The sequence below is a fragment of the Clinocottus analis genome, unplaced genomic scaffold, assembly GCF_023055335.1.
Source record: "Clinocottus analis isolate CAN_PGR_092001 unplaced genomic scaffold, fCliAna1.0.p SCAF_3, whole genome shotgun sequence".
In the NCBI taxonomy this organism is placed as follows: domain Eukaryota; kingdom Metazoa; phylum Chordata; class Actinopteri; order Perciformes; family Cottidae; genus Clinocottus; species Clinocottus analis.
The window spans coordinates 18,901,742-18,923,652 of NW_027176042.1; the positions used below are offsets into that span (position 1 = coordinate 18,901,742).

At 38.2% G+C, this 21,911-nt stretch overlaps 1 protein-coding gene across 2 annotated transcripts in view; it reads left to right on the forward strand.

The window, feature by feature from the left end:
• LOC137796433 (cadherin-22) overlaps positions 1–21,911 on the forward strand; it is a 152,273-nt gene that overhangs the window by 64,750 nt on the left and 65,612 nt on the right. For both annotated transcript variants that reach the window (XM_068594366.1, XM_068594367.1), the window contains exon 3: positions 18,698–19,792. In XM_068594366.1, the coding sequence (XP_068450467.1) occupies positions 19,574–19,792 (219 nt within the window). In that variant the 5' untranslated portion in view covers positions 18,698–19,573. The remainder of the gene's footprint in view (positions 1–18,697; positions 19,793–21,911) is intronic.

A 21,911-nucleotide genomic window follows, 5' to 3' on the forward strand; every position in this document is an offset into this window, starting at 1 on the left:
AATAACCTTTCAGCCCAACGGGAGCACACATTTTTGACCGAGTCCAATACACACCAATGTCTGTAAAAACATAAATTATACATTAAATCATGGAATTTCCTGCTAATGGGTAGTTCAATTCAAAGACGAATTCCAACTGTTTCTGCCTCAAAACATTGCATCGTTACAATTTAGTTCCAGGCTATAACTCACAGCTGCACTGCACTCGGACTAGTCCAGCTAAGCTGTTAGCGACTGTCATGTTTGAGCTCAGACCTGTCGCTTCCACTAATGGGTAGAGTCAACTCCAGACTTATTATAATAGTTATGATTTAGGAATTGTTTAAGCGAGTCTGCTTGGCAATGAAATTTGAGTTTCTAACTTTACAGCCTACAAAGACCTTGAACCTCACCATGCCAACAGTTCATTAGCTATGTGAATGGATGCGGTGTTTGAACAAATTCATCTTAAATACTCACTTGTGTAAAGCTTTCTGAAAGCTCATGTCACGATTCCCTTCAGACTTCAGGGTTTGCATTATTTCTGCAAGTATGTGTAAATATAAAAAATAAAGTATTGGGCATTCAAATGTTGACCTACTAATGGAAATAAATTAAATGCAATGCATTTAATTTTTTTTTAAAGATATTCCTCCCAGTACATAAAGGCATCTGAGGAGGTGTTGTCTGCTACCTGTTTTGTCAGCTTTTGTCAAGTGTCTCTGCATTAACTGTCAGTGCCTTAGAAATAAGCCAGTGTGATCTGCTTTCCATGGAAATCACTGACAAATGATCCAAATCATTGAGACTGATTCATAATGTTCCACCCAAGTTAAACTGTGTTTCCATGAAAAAAGAAGCAGCCTTGTATTTTTGACTCCGTAATTCACAGTACTCATATAAGCACTCCACACAGCTCTCTGAAGTGGCATCTAATCTGATTGGTCAGGGAAGGCACAATAGAGAGGAGAGCGGGCTAATGGCAGTGCAGAGAGGCAAAGATAACAAGCTTATCGCAGTTTGCAAAAGTATAGAAAAACTTGTTTTGGAGACAAACTCAAATAAACCACTGACCAATCAGTTGGTGTGTCAGCCTCTTTATACAACCAATCCTTAGTATTGAAAAGCACAACAATGGAAGAAATTGGTCATATATATATATATATATATATATATATATATATATATATATATATATATATATATATATATGTGTGTGTGTGTGTGTGTGTGTGTGTATGTGTATATTCCCTTGTCTCTTATCTTATACAGTTCCCAATGTTCCAACAACTCATCAGAAATGTCTTCAAAATCTTTAATTCATCACCACATAATATGACTTAAGAAATAAAAAACATGGCATTGTTATAAGCTATAATGTAGACAATTTAAACATCGTAGTGGCTTCTTAGTCCATATAGGCATCCTAACTTACAGAGTCTGTGTAAATATTCATGTAATATTTGTTTTCAGTATGTTTGTTTTCAGCACACACACACACTTATTTTAAAAAGATAAAGAAAAATAATACCAGAGGCTTTCATGCATGATTTTAGCATTTTTTAAAGAATGACCAACAGGGGAATTCCAAAATGTCCCCCGTGGGCTAACAAGTCCCCTGTTGGATAGGAAGAAAAGTTATCTCTCTCTCACACACACACACACACACACACACACACACACACACACACACACACACACACACACACAGCTACATTGCATAATTGCACACTTGTGGATATGCGTGTGTGTGTGTGTGTGAGAGTGTGTCAGAGACAGAGAGGGCTGTCTGCTCGCCATTGGCTCCATGCCTATCAGTTCACAGTGATCAGTCTTGCTTGGCTGTCGTCTGTCCACTGCCAGCTGTCAAAGGGCATGCTCTGGGCATGCCCACTGATGAGAGGCTGCAGCCATGCTCTAGAATCAATCCAGCACTCTAATAGGTCACGTATGGCTGCACAGTGGTTGCCGATAGCTTTGGATTGGAGAATGAGTAGAGGAGGTCGTGGAAAGACAGTAAAAAGAGCAATACGGGCGAAGACAGATATGTCAGCCACATTTTCATATTCAACAACAGGTTTTGCCAACCAATGCAAGGAAATAAATTGCAGTTATTGATGCTAATTTGTCTCTGCTAGTGACGGCTTCTGACTCCACTGAAGTGATGGCCAAGTTTGAGTGAAATATGAACACATATGCTTTTTTCTCAGTCTTCCCTTCTGACTCATTAGAGTTCCCTACATTTAGACCTACATGTAATAATGAGTAAATATGTACACTCTTAATGAAATTCCCCAAGTGCAGAGGAAGAACAGAAGGAGAAGCAGATCCATTGGAAGAGTGCAGATTTTGTTTTTATACCAAACAGTTGGCGCTCAGCAAATGTTTAAGTTTGCAAGGCAACTTCTGGGATGTTGCTGCACGCAAAAAAAAAAGATATGTGATACAACTGCTCTAATTAAATATATTCAAACTGCCTGCAGTTTGAATATGTTTAATTGGAGAGCATTTCTACAGTAAGGAAACAGGGAAATTCTAGATAGGTAAAAACACATTTTATTAAAAAAAATACATTTTATCTTCCCAATGCTCTTTGCCTTTGAGGCACAAAAGAGTAAACAATATAAATATAAATCAAATGTACTTTATTTAATATATATATATATATATATATATATATATATATATATATATATATGTTATTAGAGACATGAAAATACATAGTGTACTCAATTTCAATCAAACAATGGACTTAATGTGAGTTTTCTCGGTTTATTTTAAATTTTTTCATCGACGCTCGTTTAAAATCTAAAAATTCTGATCTATTTTGTATACAAAGGGTATAGTCTAGTATTCTGGTTTGCAAAAACTAATGCATTGGATGTAATTTAAAGAATACAACCACAATATAAGAGGAAGAATACTACGTTTGTGTGTGTTTCTCGATCCACAGTGATCTGCATGCACCAGACAGATGATTGGGCACCTGCTTGAGGGTTATCACAGATCAGAGCTGATATAGCATTGTGTTGATAGCCCACGTGGAGCTGCATTGGTGTTGCTGTGTTGCTACAGGTAGTGGTGCTGTGAAATAGAATACAATCCATGAAGTCCAGTTTTGCTTCGCGGACAAAACAGTTTATGAGGTAACATTTTATACCTCTTGAAAGTTTCAATGGCAGTGATGGTTTTACTAATTAATCTTGACCCAAGGGAAGCAGTAGTACAATTGTACATTGGTAAGACACAAGTTAATCTACCTAGAATGTTGTGTTGCCCAAGTTTCTAAATTGCAAATTAAGTCTTCTGATTCTCAGAGCTTGGCTAGCAGTTCAAAAGCATTACGAGTGTTACTTTCAGTAGTTGTTCTACTAAAGCAGATGGTGGAAGAGCAGGACATTGTTCATACATGCCATAACATTATTAAACCCTGCTTTCTCTGCAACTTTGGTAGGAGAAGCGCGGTAGACAGACATTCAGTGATAGTAGAATGGTCTGTTTGTGTCTTTTGTCAGCCACAACCTTGGTTACAGCAACTGTGGAACTTGCTTTTAGACAACACAATATGGGTGACTAGACTGTAGAAATACACAGTTCTGCCTCAGCAGAGAAGGATAATAGTATGTCATCATCACTGCCAGACAACCTCGATTGGCATGTCGTCCTCTGCAGGGGCAAGTGGTGGATTTTAGAGATGGTCACAAGGCAGAGCTAGAAGAGCCCAGTTACATTCTGCTTCACTGCTGTCGGAGCAAAGCAGGGGAATGCGAGAAAATAGGTCTATCACTGCCAACAAGCACACTTCTACTGTTAGTGGACGCAGGCAATGGCACGCTTAGTGACGAGGTGCAATGCAGACTTACTCCTGGGCACAATGGTGAAAGGATCTGTGTGAGAGACAAAGTTATCCTTGACTGCTGCCTCTCTAGGATTCAGTGTTGTCATGTCCAGTCCATTATTTTAATTTTATTGTTAATCAAGAAACAATACAATAACAGATTAACAAGATTAAGGCAGTTTACACCACTGCTTCTCATACTTTTTCTGACCCACTCAAAGCCTACTTTGAATGGCTTGATGTGGTCATTTGCTCAGAGCAACTTTGAGGTCAAGATCAACAACATCACGGTCAACGCCTCTGCTGGCAACAATCCTCCCTCCAGTCATCTCTGCTCAGACACTGACTTCAACTGCAGAGGATGACGACAAGATTGTATCAGTGTCTGCTACATCAGTATCCCCGGAAGTTCACCGCCAACATCTTTCCACTGGGATTTCTACCCCCCATTGCCATCGAATGACTCTTTGGATTGATTTTATTGGTTACTCAGTGTTTTAAACGCCTGGATAAAGAGAAATCACAGCTCAGCGCCCATTTGCCGCTCACTCAATCTCAACGAAAGCTGAGCGAAAGTGTAACAACACAACCAGAAAAGAGTGTTAGTGGGGTAGAGTACCCACTGCCTCTGGCTGCCTCGGCTTCTCGAGCCACCTCAGCAGAGGCACCCCAGCATCATTGGGGCCAAGATGACCAGGTGCAACTGAGCACAAAGGCACCGCATCAACACAAGGCTCCTGTTTGAAGTGGATCTGGAGCACAGAAATTACTATGGAACGGATTGTCCCAAATGGGAGGGCTTTGGATTTGTTGATCTGTTTACCAACCGACGCAACACCCACTGCCCACTATGGTTCCTTCTGGCACAACAGGACAATCCACCCCTGGGGGTGGACGCACAAGTGCCATGGTCATAAAAGCTGCTTTTCACCTTTTTGCCTTTCCGCTGCTTTGACTTGTCCTTCTCCTGTTGGAGCCTGAAGGCGTTGTCATTCAAGACAACTTTGCCGCTTGCCATGGCAGCAGCAAAGAGAGTATGTGAACTAGGTGCTCGGTTTTTGCAGCCCAGTTGCTCTCTACTCCATTGTACCAGAGTTATTTGAGATCAAGGGTTATACAGCTGGAGACTTTTTGCCTTCCACACCATGCAGGGAGGCAACGTTATATCTTACTGGCACACTGACAAGCTGTTTATGTGCTCCTGGAATTGGTGTGGCCGGTAAAGCCCTATCCCAAAAATGCGTAGCGGGATGGCTTTGTGAGTGCATCTTGAAGACAAGTACAATGAGTGGCTAAGATCTGTGCACACTCTAAACACAGCATGGCATTGTTGACAGTCTTGTTTGGTGGAGAGTGAGTGTCGAGGATATGATATGGTTCATATCAGGTAACTAAAATAAAAAAAGTTGTGGCTGTGTTTACAAGTTTAATAATTATAATAATTCCTGTGGTTAGGTGTGCTCATAAAATGGCTTTAAACCAATGATTATTGTCCGAGCAATGTCCCATACCTATTTAGTTGAATAAGAATCCAATACATCATGTGAGAAACATTGTTTAATTTATTTCATCCAAAAAAAAATACTTGTTATGTTGTCATGATGATGTTATATTTTGCGAGCAAGCTTGGAGGGTAATGGAAGATTAAATAAGTAGTTTTGTGTGAAATAATAGCATCTAAAAGTCAAAATATCTCAGCCTCTGCTTAATTTAATTAATTGGCACCAGATCGGTCGGTCCGCAAATTTGGTTCGAACTGAAATATGTAAAAGAGCATGAAAACTAATGGATTGCCAAAACATTGTTTGGAACTATTCAACATCCTTAGAGGATTAATTCTCCTGACCCGGCGATTCCTTTGATTTTTTTCGCCAAAATGAAGTTGATATTTTAGTTTTTTCAGGAAATATCTCAATTTGATACTATGAGTTTGTTTCCCACTTGGTACGAAACGTAATTAAGTGTGGCTTCAGCCGCATGGGGTCAGAGACCCCATGCTGGAAGCACACTTCATGTTCTCCTGCGGGCTTATTATTAGTTGGAATGCTTCGAGCATTCCAACTATTGTTCTTCGAATCTTTAAAAAACTTATTAGTTGGAATGCTTCGAGCATTCCAACTATTGTTCTTCGAATCTTTAAAAAACTTATTATTATTATTATTCTTCTATTTCTTCCGTACGTATTTTGGACTTCTTCAACTCCTTCATATTTTCAGCTACAGAAAAAAGTTCAATTATTCAAATATTCAGCTTCTTAAGCACACGTGTGCAACTTCCTTTTCAAATTTCAGACTTTTCAAATTTTTAAATTATTAAACTTTTTATGATTTTTTTTAAAATGGGACCCAATGGGGAAATCTTCAAATCATCTTCAACTTCAAACGTTTACAGGTTCTTCATACGTTCAGCTAGAGACACAATTTCAAATTTCAAATGTTGACAAAACATTCAGCTATTATTCTACGCTTTTACATTTTTCATATTTTTTCAAATATTTAAATTATTAAACTTTTTATAAAAATAAAAATGAATGGTTTCCAATGAAAAACGTTTTAAAACTTCTTCAGCTTCAAAAGCCTAAGGCTCTGCCATGCTTTCAGCTAGAGACACCATTCCAAGTTTAAAATGTTGCCAAAACTTTCAGCTATTACCGCATATCTCCACTTATTGATATATTTTATACTGTCATAATTGTCAGCGTTTTAGTTTTATGTTTTTTTGCCGCCTTTTCTCTCTTTTGCATGAGTGTGTGTTGCGGAGTTCAGAGCACGTGATGTCATGTTAGAGGGCAGACCCACGTCAGATCTTGAAGATTTTTTTTTTTTAAATTTGCCGTAAACTCCGTACTGTGTACTCTGTGGGCATAATTTATAGCTCAAAACGTTGGAAATCTTGTCTTCTGTCATAAACTGCGGTCGATAGGAATCCAACACATTCAGACGTCTCGTAATCGGACTGAATGTGAGAGAAAGTCCACCTCGCTCTGCCATCCGCCGCCATGTTAAATCTCCCTCCAAAGCCACGTCTCCCCTGAAGCTCGTACCTGATTTGTAAATCGCCCGTACAGACACATGTTTTATCGTACAGACTCGCCAGTCACAGTATCTGTTCATCAGGTCTTCCTAACGCTCAATATGCGATATCGAAGCAATAGTGGCTTTTAAAGTACCATTTTTTTTAAATAGTTTGAAAGGAGTTCCACAGTATTTAGGTCTATTAAGCTCAGCGTAAGGAAGTCCCTTTGAAGTCATCACCATGGCAACCTTTGATCTAACGACCCACAGGTGTTCTCGTTAGGGCAGTTTAACAGACACACAGACACTTACACACGCACACACAACACAGATGACTTCTGTCTCTCTGTCTGTTTGTCTCACACACACAGACACACAGACACACATACACACACACAAACAAACAAACACATACACAAACACACACACACACAAACAGACACACACACACAAACAGACACACAAACACACACACACAAACAGACACATACACACACACACAGACACACACAAAGACGTTTACGTGTGTTTTATATTGTGTAGTTGTCAACACTGTGATCATTAATAAGGTCATATGATATTTCATATACGTTTTTGTGTGTTCAGGACGTTCAGTAGTTTATTTCCTTAAGTCCACAGTCCAGTCTGCCTCTAATCAGTCTGCTGGCGCTCATTTGGTCACCATGACGACGGCAGCACACAGGTGCTTCATATCAGCCAATCAGTTTAACACACAAACCAACTCAAGTGCTTTGGAGGAGAGACGGGCGTCAGAAACAAAAGCTATATATTGCGAGGTCTTACGGCAGTAGTAGCCACACTTTCAAAATTTCTTGCGAAATTTTCTAGTTAGTTGGAATGCTGCAAGCATTCCAACTATTGTTCTTCAAATCTTTATTAGTTGGAATGCTGCAAGCATTCCAACTATTGTTCTTCAAATCTTTATTAAACTGTTTCTTCTATTTCTTCCATCCGTATTTTGGACCGTAACTAGTCCTTCATATTTCCAGTTACAGAAAAAAGTTCAATTATTCAAATATTCAGCTACTTAAGGAGACGATGGCTATGACTTTTCATATTTCTGACTTTTCAAATTTCCAAATTATTAAGCTTTTTATGATTTTTTTTATAATGGGACCCAATGGGGAAATCTTCAAATCATCTCCAACTTCAAATGTTTACAGTTTCTTCATACGTTGAGCTTGAGACAATATTTAAAATTTCACATGTTGACAAAACCTTTAGCTATTAATCTACGCTTTTATATTTTTCATATTTTCTCAATTTTCAAAATTATTCAGCTTTTTATAAAAAAAAAAATGAATGGTTTCCAATGAAGAACATCTTCAAATCTGCTTTCAACTCTTCAACTTCAAAAGGGAAAGGCTCTGTCATACCTTCAACTAGAGACACCATTCCACCTTTAAAATGTTGACAAAACGTTTAGCTGTTATTGTATTACTCATCTTTTTGATATCTCCTATAGTGTTTTAACTGTAGGCGTTTTCGTTTTATGTTTTTTCCGCACCTTTTCTGCCTTTCTCATTATTGTGTGTTGGGCAGCTCACAGCGGTGACGTAATACTCCAGAGCGAGGGCACTTGGCGATACACATATTTTAAACTTGCTCTCTACTCCAAACCGTATACTCTTTGGACATAATTTATAGCTCAAAACGTTGGAAATCTTGTCTTCTGCCGTAAACTGCGGTCGATAGGAATCCAACAGATAAGACGTGTTGACGTCCGACTGAATGGGAGAGCCGGTCCGTCCCCAGCAGCAGCCCTTTGGTCTGTGCATCTACAGGCAGCAGGCACGTAAGCGGCCGCACAAGCGAACGGGTCGCGCACATGAACGGCCGTGCTCGCGCGTGAACGTGTTATTATGGTCGCGTGCACGTTCGTGTGTGTGTGTGCGCGCGCGTGTGTGCAGGTCACTTTGGTTATAGACGTCAGGATTAACAGCGTCACTGACGTTCACGTTCTGAGGTTTGACGGATGGTTTTGTAGACACTCAGTAATATCAGGTCTCGCACCAACTGCACCTGTAGATCAGTGGTTAGCAACTCCGCCTTAGGAGCAAAGGGTCAGTTGTTCAAACCCCACCTATGACAGATTTTAATTTTTCAAAAAAACTTTTTTTTTTCTTCTGTTGGACTGGACACTGTGGCGGGCCGGGTCGTATGTTTGACACCCCTGATTTAGATGATGCAGTTTTCCTTTCAACTTTTCCAATTATACATTTAAACGACAAGAATTTTCAACAGTTCAATTAAATGACTTTGAACTGTAAAATTTTAGCAGGTATTTTGCCTTTTCTATATTTTCAATAATGATTTGCTATTTATTTATATATTCATCTATTCTGCTATTTTCAGCTATATTAATATAGTCAGCTATTTTTACATATATTCAGCTATTCTTTCATTTTCAAATATATTTAGCTATATTTAGCTAATTTAAGCTATATTCCACTATGTTCAGCTATATTCAGCTATTTCTTTCAAATATTTCAGCTATAAGCTTCAGCTTTTTGCATTCCAACGCATTTTCAGCAGGAAATGCTCTTTCTAGTTAGTTGGAATGCTTCGAGCATTCCAACTATTGTTCTTCGAATCTTTAAAAAACTTATTATTCTATTTCTTCCGTACGTATTTTGGACCTCTTCAGCTCCTTCATATTTTCAGCTACAGAAAAAAGTTCAATTATTCAAATATTCAGCTTCTTAAGCACACGTGTGCAACTTCCTTTTCAAATTTCAGACTTTTCAAATTTTTAAATTATTAAACTTTTTATGATTTTTTTTAAAATGGGACCCAATGGGGAAATCTTCAAATCATCTTCAACTTCAAACGTTTGCAGGTTCTTCATACGTTCAGCTAGAGACACAATTTCAAATTTCAAATGTTGACAAAACGTTCAGCTATTATTCTACGCTTTTACATTTTTCATATTTTTTCAAATATTTAAATTATTAAACTTTTTATAAAAATAAAAATGAATGGTTTCCAATGAAAAACGTTTTAAAACTTCTTCAGCTCCAAAAGCCTAAGGCTCTGCCATGCTTTCAGCTAGAGACACCATTCCAAGTTTAAAATGTTGCCAAAACTTTCAGCTATTACCGCATATCTCCACTTATTGATATATTTTATACTGTCATAATTGTCAGCGTTTTAGTTTTATGTTTTTTTGCCGCCTTTTCTCTCTTTTGCATGAGTGTGTGTTGCGGACCTCAGTGCACGTGATGTCATACTTAGAGGGCAGACCCACGTCAGATCTTGAAGATTTTTTTTTTTAAAATTTGCCGTAAACTCCGTACCGTGTACTCTTTGGGCATAATTTATAGCTCAAAACGTTGGAAATCTTGTCTTCTGTCATAAACTGCGGTCGATAGGAATCCAACACATTCAGACGTCTCGTAATCGGACTGAATGTGAGAGCAAGTCCACCTCGCTCTGCCATCCGCTTCAATGTTAAATCTCCCTCCAATGCCACGTCTCCCCTGAAGCTCGTACCTGATTTGTAAATCGCCCGTACAGACACATGTTTTATCGTACAGACTCGCCAGTCACAGTATCTGTTCATCAAGTCTTCCTAACGCTTCATATGCGATATTGAAGCAATCGGGGCTTTTTAAGTATGTTTTTTGGGTGATTTTTGGATAGGTGTTTCCCAGCATTGACTCCATATAATCATCGGCAGTTAGTAATTGTAACTGCCGATATTTGAATTCATCACCATGGCAACCTCTGACATGAGGGCAGTTCAACAGACACACAGACACTTACACACGCACACACACACAGGACTTCTCTCTCTGTCTCCCTCCCTCCCTTTCTCTATCTGTTCATATATATATTCCACTATTTTCATATCTATTCAGCTGTTTTGTTATTTTCAAGTATATTCAGCTTTTTTAAGCTTTATTCAACAATATTTCACTATGTTCAGTGTTTAGATGATGCACTTTTCCTTTCAACTTTTCCAATTATACATTTAAACAAGAAGGATTTTCAACAGTTCAGTTTAATGCTTTTGGGCTTCAACACTTTTCATCAGTTAGTTTTCTTTACATGTTCATATATATTCCACTATTTTTATATATATTCAGTTGTTTTGTTATTTTCAAATATATTCAGCTTTTTTAAGCTTTATTCAACAATATTTCACTATGTTCAGTATTTAGATGATGCACTTTTCCTTTCAACTTTTCCAATTATACATTTAAACAAGAAGGATTTTCAACAGTTCAGTTTAATGCTTTTGGGCTTCAACACTTTTCATCAGGTAGTTTTCTTTACATGTTCATATATATTCCACTATTTTTATATATATTCAGTTGTTTTGTTATTTTCAAATATATTCAGCTTTTTTAAGCTTTATTCAACAATATTTCACTATGTTCAGTATTTAGATGATGCACTTTTCCTTTCAACTTTTCCAATTATACATTTAAACAAGAAGGATTTTCAACAGTTCAGTTTAATGCTTTTGGGCTTCAACACTTTTCATCAGGTAGTTTTCTTTACATGTTCATATATATTCCACTATTTTCATACATATTCAGGTGTTTTATTCAGTTGTTTTGTTATTTTCAAATATATTCAGCTTTTTTAAAGCTTTTTTAAGCTTTATTCAACAATATTTCACTATGTTCAGTGTTTAGATGATGCAGTTTTCCTTTCACCTTTTCCAATTATACATTTAAACAACAAGGATTTTCAACAGTTCAGTTTAATGCTTTTGGGCTTCAACACTTTTCATCAGGTAGTTTTCTTTACATGTTCATATATATTCCACTATTTTCATATATATTCACCTGTTTTGATAAATATTCCAGTATTTTCATATACATTCAGCTGTTTTCATATATATTCAGCTTTAAGCTTTTTTTTAAGCTTTATTCAACTTTATTTCACTATTTTCAGCTACATTCAGCAATTTCTTTCAAATATTTCAGCTTTATGCTTCAGCTTTTTGCATTCCAACGCATTTTCCACAGGAAATGCAATTTCTAGTTAGTTGGAATGCTTCGAGCATTCCAACTATTGTTCTTCGAATCTTTAAAAAACTTATTATTATTATTATTCTTCTATTTCTTCCGTACGTATTTTGGACTTCTTCAACTCCTTCATATTTTCAGCTACAGAAAAAAGTTCAATTATTCAAATATTCAGCTTCTTAAGCACACGTGTGCAACTTCCTTTTCAAATTTCAGACTTTTCAAATTTTTAAATTATTAAACTTTTTATGATTTTTTTTAAAATGGGACCCAATGGGGAAATCTTCAAATCATCTTCAACTTCAAACGTTTACAGGTTCTTCATACGTTCAGCTAGAGACACAATTTCAAATTTCAAATGTTGACAAAACGTTCAGCTATTATTCTACGCTTTTACATTTTTCATATTTTTTCAAATATTTAAATTATTAAACTTTTTATGAAAATAAAAATGAATGGTTTCCAATGGAAAAACGTTTTAAAATCCGCTTAAACTTCTTCAACTCCAAAAGCCTAAGGCTCTGCCATGCTTTCAGCTAGAGACACCATTCCAAGTTTAAAATGTTGCCAAAACTTTCAGCTATTACCGTATATCTCCACTTATTGATATATTTTATACTGTCATAATTGTCAGCGTTTTAGTTTTATGTTTTTTTGCCGCCTTTTCTCTCTTTTGCATGAGTGTGTGTTGCGGAGTTCAGAGCACGTGATGTCATGTTAGAGGGCAGACCCACGTCAGATCTTGAAGATTTTTTTTTTTTAAATTTGCCGTAAACTCCGTACTGTGTACTCTGTGGGCATAATTTATAGCTCAAAACGTTGGAAATCTTGTCTTCTGTCATAAACTGCGGTCGATAGGAATCCAACACATTCAGACGTCTCGTAATCGGACTGAATGTGAGAGCAAGTCCACCTCGCTCTGCCATCCGCTTCAATGTTAAATCTCCCTCCAAAGCCACGTCTCCCCTGAAGCTCGTACCTGATTTGTAAATCGCCCGTACAGACACATGTTTTATCGTACAGACTCACCAGTCACAGTATCTGTTCATCAAGTCTTCCTAACGCTTCATATGCGATATCTAAGCAATCGGGGCTTTTTAAGTATGTTTTTTGGGTGATTTTTGGATAGGTGTTTCCCAGCATTGACTCCATATAATCATCGGCAGTTAGTAATTGTAACTGCCGATATTTGAATTCATCACCATGGCAACCTCTGACATGAGGGCAGTTTAACAGACACACAGACACTTACACACGCACACACACACAGGACTTCTCTCTCTGTCTCCCTCCCTCCCTTTCTCTATCTGTTCATATATATATTCCACTATTTTCATATCTATTCAGCTGTTTTGTTATTTTCAAATATATTCAGCTTTTTTAAGCTTTATTCAACAATATTTCACTATGTTCAGTATTTAGATGATGCAGTTTTCCTTTCAACTTTTCCAATTATACATTTAAACAAGAAGGATTTTCAACAGTTCAGTTTAATGCTTTTGGGCTTCAACACTTTTCATCAGGTAGTTTTCTTTACATGTTCATATATATTCCACTATTTTCATACATATTCAGGTGTTTTATTCAGTTGTTTTGTTATTTTCAAATATATTCAGCTTTTTTAAAGCTTTTTTAAGCTTTATTCAACAATATTTCACTATGTTCAGTGTTTAGATGATGCAGTTTTCCTTTCACCTTTTCCAATTATACATTTAAACAAGAAGGATTTTCAACAGTTCAGTTTAATGCTTTTGGGCTTCAACACTTTTCATCAGGTAGTTTTCTTTACATGTTCATATATATTCCACTATTTTCATATATATTCACCTGTTTTGATAAATATTCCAGTATTTTCATATACATTTAGCTGTTTTCATATATATTCAGCTTTAAGCTTTTTTTAAGCTTTATTCAACTTTATTTCACTATTTTCAGCTACATTCAGCAATTTCTTTCAAATATTTCAGCTTTATGCTTCAGCTTTTTGCATTCCAACGCATTTTCCACAGGAAATGCAATTTCTAGTTATTATTCTATTTCTTCCGTACGTATTTTGGACCTCTTCAGCTCCTTCATATTTTCAGCTACAGAAAAAAGTTCAATTATTCAAATATTCAGCTTCTTAAGCACACGTGTGCAACTTCCTTTTCAAATTTCAGACTTTTCAAATTTTTAAATTATTAAACTTTTTATGATTTTTTTTAAAATGGGACCCAATGGGGAAATCTTCAAATCATCTTCAACTTCAAACGTTTGCAGGTTCTTCATACGTTCAGCTAGAGACACAATTTCAAATTTCAAATGTTGACAAAACGTTCAACTATTATTCTACGCTTTTACATTTTTCATATTTTTTCAAATATTTAAATTATTAAACTTTTTATAAAAATAAAAATGAATGGTTTCCAATGAAAAACGTTTTAAAACTTCTTCAGCTCCAAAAGCCTAAGGCTCTGCCATGCTTTCAGCTAGAGACACCATTCCAAGTTTAAAATGTTGCCAAAACTTTCAGCTATTACCGCATATCTCCACTTATTGATATATTTTATACTGTCATAATTGTCAGCGTTTTAGTTTTATGTTTTTTTGCCGCCTTTTCTCTCTTTTGCATGAGTGTGTGTTGCGGAGCTCAGTGCACGTGATGTCATACTTAGAGGGCAGACCCACGTCAGATCTTGAAGATTTTTTTTTTTTAAATTTGCCGTAAACTCCGTACCGTGTACTCTTTGGGCATAATTTATAGCTCAAAACGTTGGAAATCTTGTCTTCTGTCATAAACTGCGGTCGATAGGAATCCAACACATTCAGACGTCTCGTAATCGGACTGAATGTGAGAGCAAGTCCACCTCGCTCTGCCATCCGCTTCAATGTTAAATCTCCCTCCAAAGCCACGTCTCCCCTGAAGCTCGTACCTGATTTGTAAATCGCCCGTACAGACACATGTTTTATCGTACAGACTCACCAGTCACAGTATCTGTTCATCAAGTCTTCCTAACGCTTCATATGCGATATTGAAGCAATCGGGGCTTTTTAAGTATGTTTTTTGGGTGATTTTTGGATAGGTGTTTCCCAGCATTGACTCCATATAATCATCGGCAGTTAGTAATTGTAACTGCCGATATTTGAATTCATCACCATGGCAACCTCTGACATGAGGGCAGTTCAACAGACACACAGACACTTACACACGCACACACACACAGGACTTCTCTCTCTGTCTCCCTCCCTCCCTTTCTCTATCTGTTCATATATATATTCCACTATTTTCATATATAATCAGCTGTTTTCATATAAATTCAGCTGTTTTGTTATTTTTAAATATATACAGCTTTTTTAAGCTTTATTCAACTATATTTAACTATTTTCATATATAGTCAGCTGTTTTGATACATTCAAATATATTCAGCTTTTTTTCAGTTTTTTTAAGCTTTATTCAACTATATTTCCCTTTTTTCAGCTACATTCAGCAATTTCTTTCAAATATTTCAGCTTTATGCTTCAGCTTTTTGCATTCCAACGCATTTTCCACAGGAAATGCAATTTCTAGTTATTATTATTATTCTTCTTATAGTCAAACCACTACTCCTCCCAGAGCGTTGCCAGCACATGCGCAAAAATTACATCGAAACGTGCGGTTTGCGCGGGAATCGTGAGGTATGACTTTTCTAAGAGATTCGCCCGTACGTTTTCCCGAAAAATGCAAAAAACATAAAAAAAATTTCACGAAATGTTCATAGAGGGTGGCGCACCAATTAACAGAGTGAGAAGAAGCGACAGAAACTGTTAAAAAAATAAAACGTATTTTGTCTTTACTCCCACAATGTTCACTCTTCATACACCATTGTTGGATAGAAACGTTGGAAATATTGTCTTCTGTCATAAACTGCGGTCGATAGGAATCCAACGGACTCAGACGTCTTGAAATCGGACTGAATGTGAGAGCGAGTCCACCTCGCTCTGCCATCCGCCGCCATGTTAAATCTCCCTCCAAAACCACGTCTCCCCTGAAGCTCGTACCTGATTTGTAAATCGCCCGTACAGACACATGTTTTATCGTACAGACTCGCCAGTCACAGTATCTGTTCATCAGGTCTTCCTAACGCTCAATATGCGATATCGAAGCAATAGTGGCTTTTAAAGTACCATTTTTTTAAAATAGTTTGAAAGGAGTTCCACAGCATTTAGGTCTATTAAGCTCAGCGTAAGGAAGTCCCTTTGAAGTCATCACCATGGCAACCTTTGAGCTAACGACCCACAGGTGTTCTCGTTAGGGCAGTTTAACAGACACGCAGACACTTACACACGCACACACAACACAGATGACTTCTGTCTCTCTGTCTGTTTGTCTCACACACACAGACACACAGACACACACACAAACAAACACATACACACACACAAACACACACAAACAGACACACACACACAGACACACACAAAGACGTTTACGTGTGTTTTATATTGTGTAGTTGTCAACACTGTGATCATTAATAAGGTCATATGATATTTCATATATGTTTGCGTGTGTTCAGGACGTTCAGTAGTTTATTTCCTTAAGTCCACAGTCCAGTCTGCCTCTAATCAGTCTGCTGGCGCTCACTTGGTCACCATGACGACGGCAGCACACAGGTGCTTCATATCAGCCAATCAGTTTAACACACAAACCAACTCAAGTGCTTTGGAGGAGAGACGGGCGTCAGAAACAAAAGCTATATATTGCGAGGTCTTACGGCAGTAGTAGCCACACTTTCAAAATTTCTTGCGAAATTTTCTAGTTACTTTTGTTATCACTGACTTTTCATTGAGTGGCATCATTAGATCCAAACTAACTTTTCCAATAGTTTGGTTCAATCACATTAAACAAATGACATTCCCATCAGCTTCATTTGTACTTTGAATTTAGTAATAGTTACAATGTTAATGTGGCAAACATTTCATTGTATCTACTTAACATCAATGTGTTTGCATGGTCACCGAGAGCAATGTGAGCATGCCAGTGGCGGGCCGTGAAAATGGTCATTATGCCAGCTGTAGAGTTTAACAGCTGATCGCTGGTTCAAGGGCAGAAAACATCCGCTCGACAGCAGCAGTCGACACCTCAAATCCGCCACCATGTCTGCTCCTCTTCCTTCTTCAGCCACCGAGTTCCAAAACACGCAAAAAAAACTAAACACATCACAACTTCTCTGCTTCAGCCGGTATCACTCCTGCTCCCACTGAGCTCCGCCCTGTTGACACACTGATCAATCACGGCGTCCACGCCATTTCGCAGGCTCTGCACGTAAAAGAACGTGCCCAGCTTGTTAAACTAAGTATCTGATTTGTTAAAGTCCATGACAATCAACCACAACATCCAATCCCTGTGTAGTTTAATCAGCAAAGGCCTTCTTAAACTGCTTTGCTTCCATAGAGACACAGGAGGAAGAGATGTGATTGGATAAAACTCTGCTTCAAACCAGCTTCAGGCTAAACTCTCAATGCTGGAGGCTGAAGGCTGAAGGCAGAGCAACAGAGGAAGACAGGAGCTGTACAATAAAAAAAAAAAAGCTAATAGGGAAAACAAATATAATACATGTTGTGTATTTGTGAAAAACAATTAAATTATAAATTAGCTATAACTTTGTGATTCTGTTTACGCCTGCACTGAAGGCTTAGCGGGGCATGATGGCCCACCACAACCAATGTCATAAGTGTTCATCCCCCCCCCATAGTTCCTCCATTAACCCCACCAAGTGGACTGAGTGAACAAAGAGGTCTAAGCTGTTACACATTGCTCCTGAACTGTTTGCTCTGGAGATTGGAAACCCCCAGAGCAGTTGGTTTCCAATACCACGGACATTGCCTTGGCCAAAATTCTGAGAAGGAATTATTTCCGGAAGCTCCAAGGACGCTACGGGGCAGGAGGAAAGTGAGATTAGAAGTCCTCTGCCAGCCGAGTGAAATACAATAGGTTAAACCACCTGCTGGCCTGAGGAGCTTTTCTTTGACTGGTGTTGCGATCTTCCCTTCTTGAGGTTGCGAGGACAGAGACGTACTAAATGTTATTATTTTTCCTTTTCTGTCATTCGCCTTTTGTTCTGGAAATTTCAAAGAGATCAGTAATCGCACCCTCAGCCACACACAGTCCGTCTCCTCTTCTCCGTTTTAATCTTTCACTCATTATTTCCTTTTTCAGTTCTCTTTCATGCTCTTTTTCATTTGTCTCCCTCGAACCACTCTCTCTCTCTCTCTCTCTCTCTCTCTCTCTCTCTCTGCTTCTCTGCTTCGTCAACTCTGACTTTCTTTCTAACCTCTATGCTTGTTTCACAACCGTGAACGACCGTATCTGCTCCCCCCTACCGCTCTCCAATGTTTGTCTGAAGTATTAGGGGGTTGTTGCCTTATTGGATAGAATTAATTGATTAATACTTTTATCCAATTAGTGCTCCCTCATGCAATTAATCAGCTGGCTGATGTTAGGGCCGCTCCATCAGTCGGACAAAAGGCAGACAGATGCTTTGGGTCTGTTTTGTGATGAACATTGACCTCTCCCTCTCCCTCTCTCTCTCTCCCTCCTTCTCTCTGTGTCTCTCTCCCCGTTCTATTTTCCACACACCTGGTTTCCTGTCCTCTTCTCACTGCTCCGCAATCGCTCTCCAGAACATTGCTCGAATTCTTGCTGAACACAAGAAATGCTGGTGGAACACTTGTTTCCTTCCGATATTCCTAAAAGAAAAAAAAAAGGGTTTTGTGGCTCAGAACACACACACAGATAAAAGACAGTTGGGCAGATATGTAATAATTGAGTATTTATTTTCAATTCTATTTTGCAACACATTCTGTACTATGAATAAAAAAATTGATAAATTTTCTTTTCTGTTTTACAGATTTATCCTGCTCTTTTCTTTTAAACGCTGGTGGAGTTGTCATGATGTCAAAGAAATCCCGTTGGACCTTTGAAGAATGAACTTTCCAAACCCCTGGATTGTTCGGGAGGGAAAAGCCATCGGAGGTCAAAAGAAATCATCGAAAGTAAAATTAGTTGGCCTTTTCTCAGTCCAAGGATTCTTCTTCGGGAGACCAAATTATTCATGACTTTTCAAGTATATGGACTATAGAAGAGTTTTCATCGCAAAAGAAGTTCAATATAGTGATATTTAGATAGCTTAGTGTCAAACCACCTGAAACAAACACCCACCATTGGAAGGAACAAGGCTAGAAGTAAAATCAGATGCACTGAAGAAGTAAAATTCAAGAATGGATGGACACCATCACTCCACAGGGGTGTTTTTGTTACTCCTGTGTGTTTCCCAATAGTTTCCCTACTGATCAGTGAGACAAGCTAATAATATCTGTTATATGTGTTGCCTTGAAAAAATCAGCTTGAAAGGCATTATCCAAAGTCAGTTTGTTTTACTATTTCTGGTCATAATTTGAAAAAGCAATATTTAATAAGAACTATAAAAGTTGCTATAGGTGGGCCAGATGCTTGAAATAATCAAAATGACTGTCATTGTTACAGTACAAACAGGCCCTCTGCAAGTGGTAGGAATGCAATTTGCGCCATGACGTGCCCTGTATTCAGCAGGTAACCTCAGATGTATCTTAATCTCATGGATTAACTTTTAAACTCTTACACAAAGGCCTTTTGTATTTGTTACAAAACTACAACCGGAAAAAAAAACTTCCTGTCCACATGCATCTTTTATATTACATGTAGACCCAAACTGAATTACTTTTTTCCCCATTTTATTTTCATCAAAATGGCTCTTTCATGGACAGCAGGGGCTTGGACACTGGCAGCATTGTGTTTTCTTAGCTGCTGTAGTGTTGAGGCCTCAAGGACTAGTGGTTTGACCTCAGTAGAGAGTAAACAGGACCAAGAACCCTCATCATTGGAACGAGTAAAAAGAGGATGGGTGTGGAACCAGTTTTTTGTTGTTGAGGAGTACACAGGCACAGAGCCTCTCTACGTAGGAAAGGTAAGGACTTTTCATTTTTATAATATTGCAAAATGTACTTTGTGTTGTTTCTTAAACTGAAAAGAATTAAAGTGCAATGTTTTTATGGTGGGGTAAAATTAGTGCAAATGTCTGCATGCTCCTGTCATCAGCGCCACATAGCGGCCGATTTATTTTCTCAAAATCAGAAATAAAGTCCAGAGGTTCCCATATTCACAATCTTATGAAGTGATTCAAAAAGTTACATTGAGTAAGACACTTTTATAATTGTATAAAATGCCGGTAATGTGCTGTATTCTGCTGTAAAATCAGATTATCTTGATGTATGTAATTACATTTTTCTCCAAAGAAATAGGGGCATTTTCACCTCAACTTCTGGGTCCCTACAATCTACATTTGCAGTCATCATCATTGTCTTGTGATAAAACATAGAACTCAAATTTTAAAAAAAACATTGCAATCTCTCTATGGTCTATGTAACATTACGAATTGATAGGTTGTTCGTTGGATTGGTTCCGGGGTAGCAATGGCGAGGGGATTTTTGTTTTTACTGCTTGGTTCAGAAGGGAGTGTGTAGAGGCTCTGGGGGATGAGTTTCAGGTAGCGGCTGTGGCGACTCAGATTTGGCTGGCGAAAACACCAGAGCTGATAGTCTCAGCGGGCTGGTGAAGCGATGGGTCTAAGCTGTGGTACAGCAGCAACATACATTTTGCTGACTTAAGCCCCAATGCTGGGGGTTTAACGCAAGACAACACATAGACAACTTTGACCTCGTCACTATCTGTCGTTGTTGAACAGTTTTGGCCTCATTGTACACATTGCAACCTTAAAAAAATAAAAAAAATAACAGAATGATTTAGCAGTTCTACAAAAAGTGTTCAAGACATCAGCACTGTCTGCCACAGCTCAGGCTGGTTTCGTCCAGCATCTGTAACAAAATCTACTAAAAATATTGCGCGTTTTTCATAGATATCCCACAAAATGATTAATGCAAAACACCTGTGGAAGGTGCTCTATGACCAGGAAGCAGAACAATTATTTGCCACTGCAATGAATCTAAAGCTCTGAACACATCTGTGTCTCCATGAGATAATATTTTTCTTCAACAATACTGTAATTTTTTTCCCGAATAACATATTTTTTCTTTGGCAAGCCCTGGCATGTCACATTTGTATACCCATGCAATTGAGGGGAAGCCGGCAGTTCTTTAGAAGAGCGTCTACCTTCAGCTGTCACGAGCATAGCTCCTGTGTAACGTAGGCGTTGCTGTGGTTTTGAGTTTTGTTTTACTCCCACGTTCTTTTCCCATTGTTATCTATCGATAGGAACCTTCATTGTTCTCTGATCCACTCTGCTTTGTTGTGCAGTAGAATCTCTGAAAGCTGAGAAAGTCCATTGGCTTCTTGTAATACAAACTGAGTACTGCTGCTGATACTTCAAGTGAAAAACTTTCCAAGGGTGAATCACTGGAACAATTTCTTGTGGAGCTGCTACACTACATTTTGACTTTAAGATGATAAAACCTTCAAAGGAAATTTTGCCCAGACACACACTGAATATTAAAGCATATAATACATATAAATTGGCCTCTGCTCTCCACTGCACTCATATGGCGGTTAGATCTGATGATGTTGTCCCAATCGGCAGAGTCGTAGCAGAAGCCTAGCATCCACCCTCTTATTACTCTTCTGTTAAACCCTGTTAGCTCTATCAGCAATGTAGTTCCCACTGTTAGCAGCACTTAGCAATCAGCTGCCTGCTCGCCTTCTCCATGTTAAGGGCCGGTGACATGCATTCGAAAGGCTCCCAATCTCAAATTGTAGAACAACACTAGCACCGAGACTGAATCACGAGTTCTAAGGGGGAACCGGGAGCTTGATCTGGTTCCCTTGCCCTCGATGTAGAATCACAGAGATGCTCTATTTTAGAAGGAAGTTTCTGATCGTTCAAGAACTAGCAGGGCAGATTATACAGTTCACTTGTCAATTACGACTCCCAGTGTACAACTTCATTCATACAGTTAGCAACAGGAGAGTGAACAAGGCCAACAAACATTAATTGCTTATTGTTTCATTGCGGTTGCCTACTACAGCATAAATAATGGGCTGTAAATGCTCAACATGCACATCACAGCCACGCC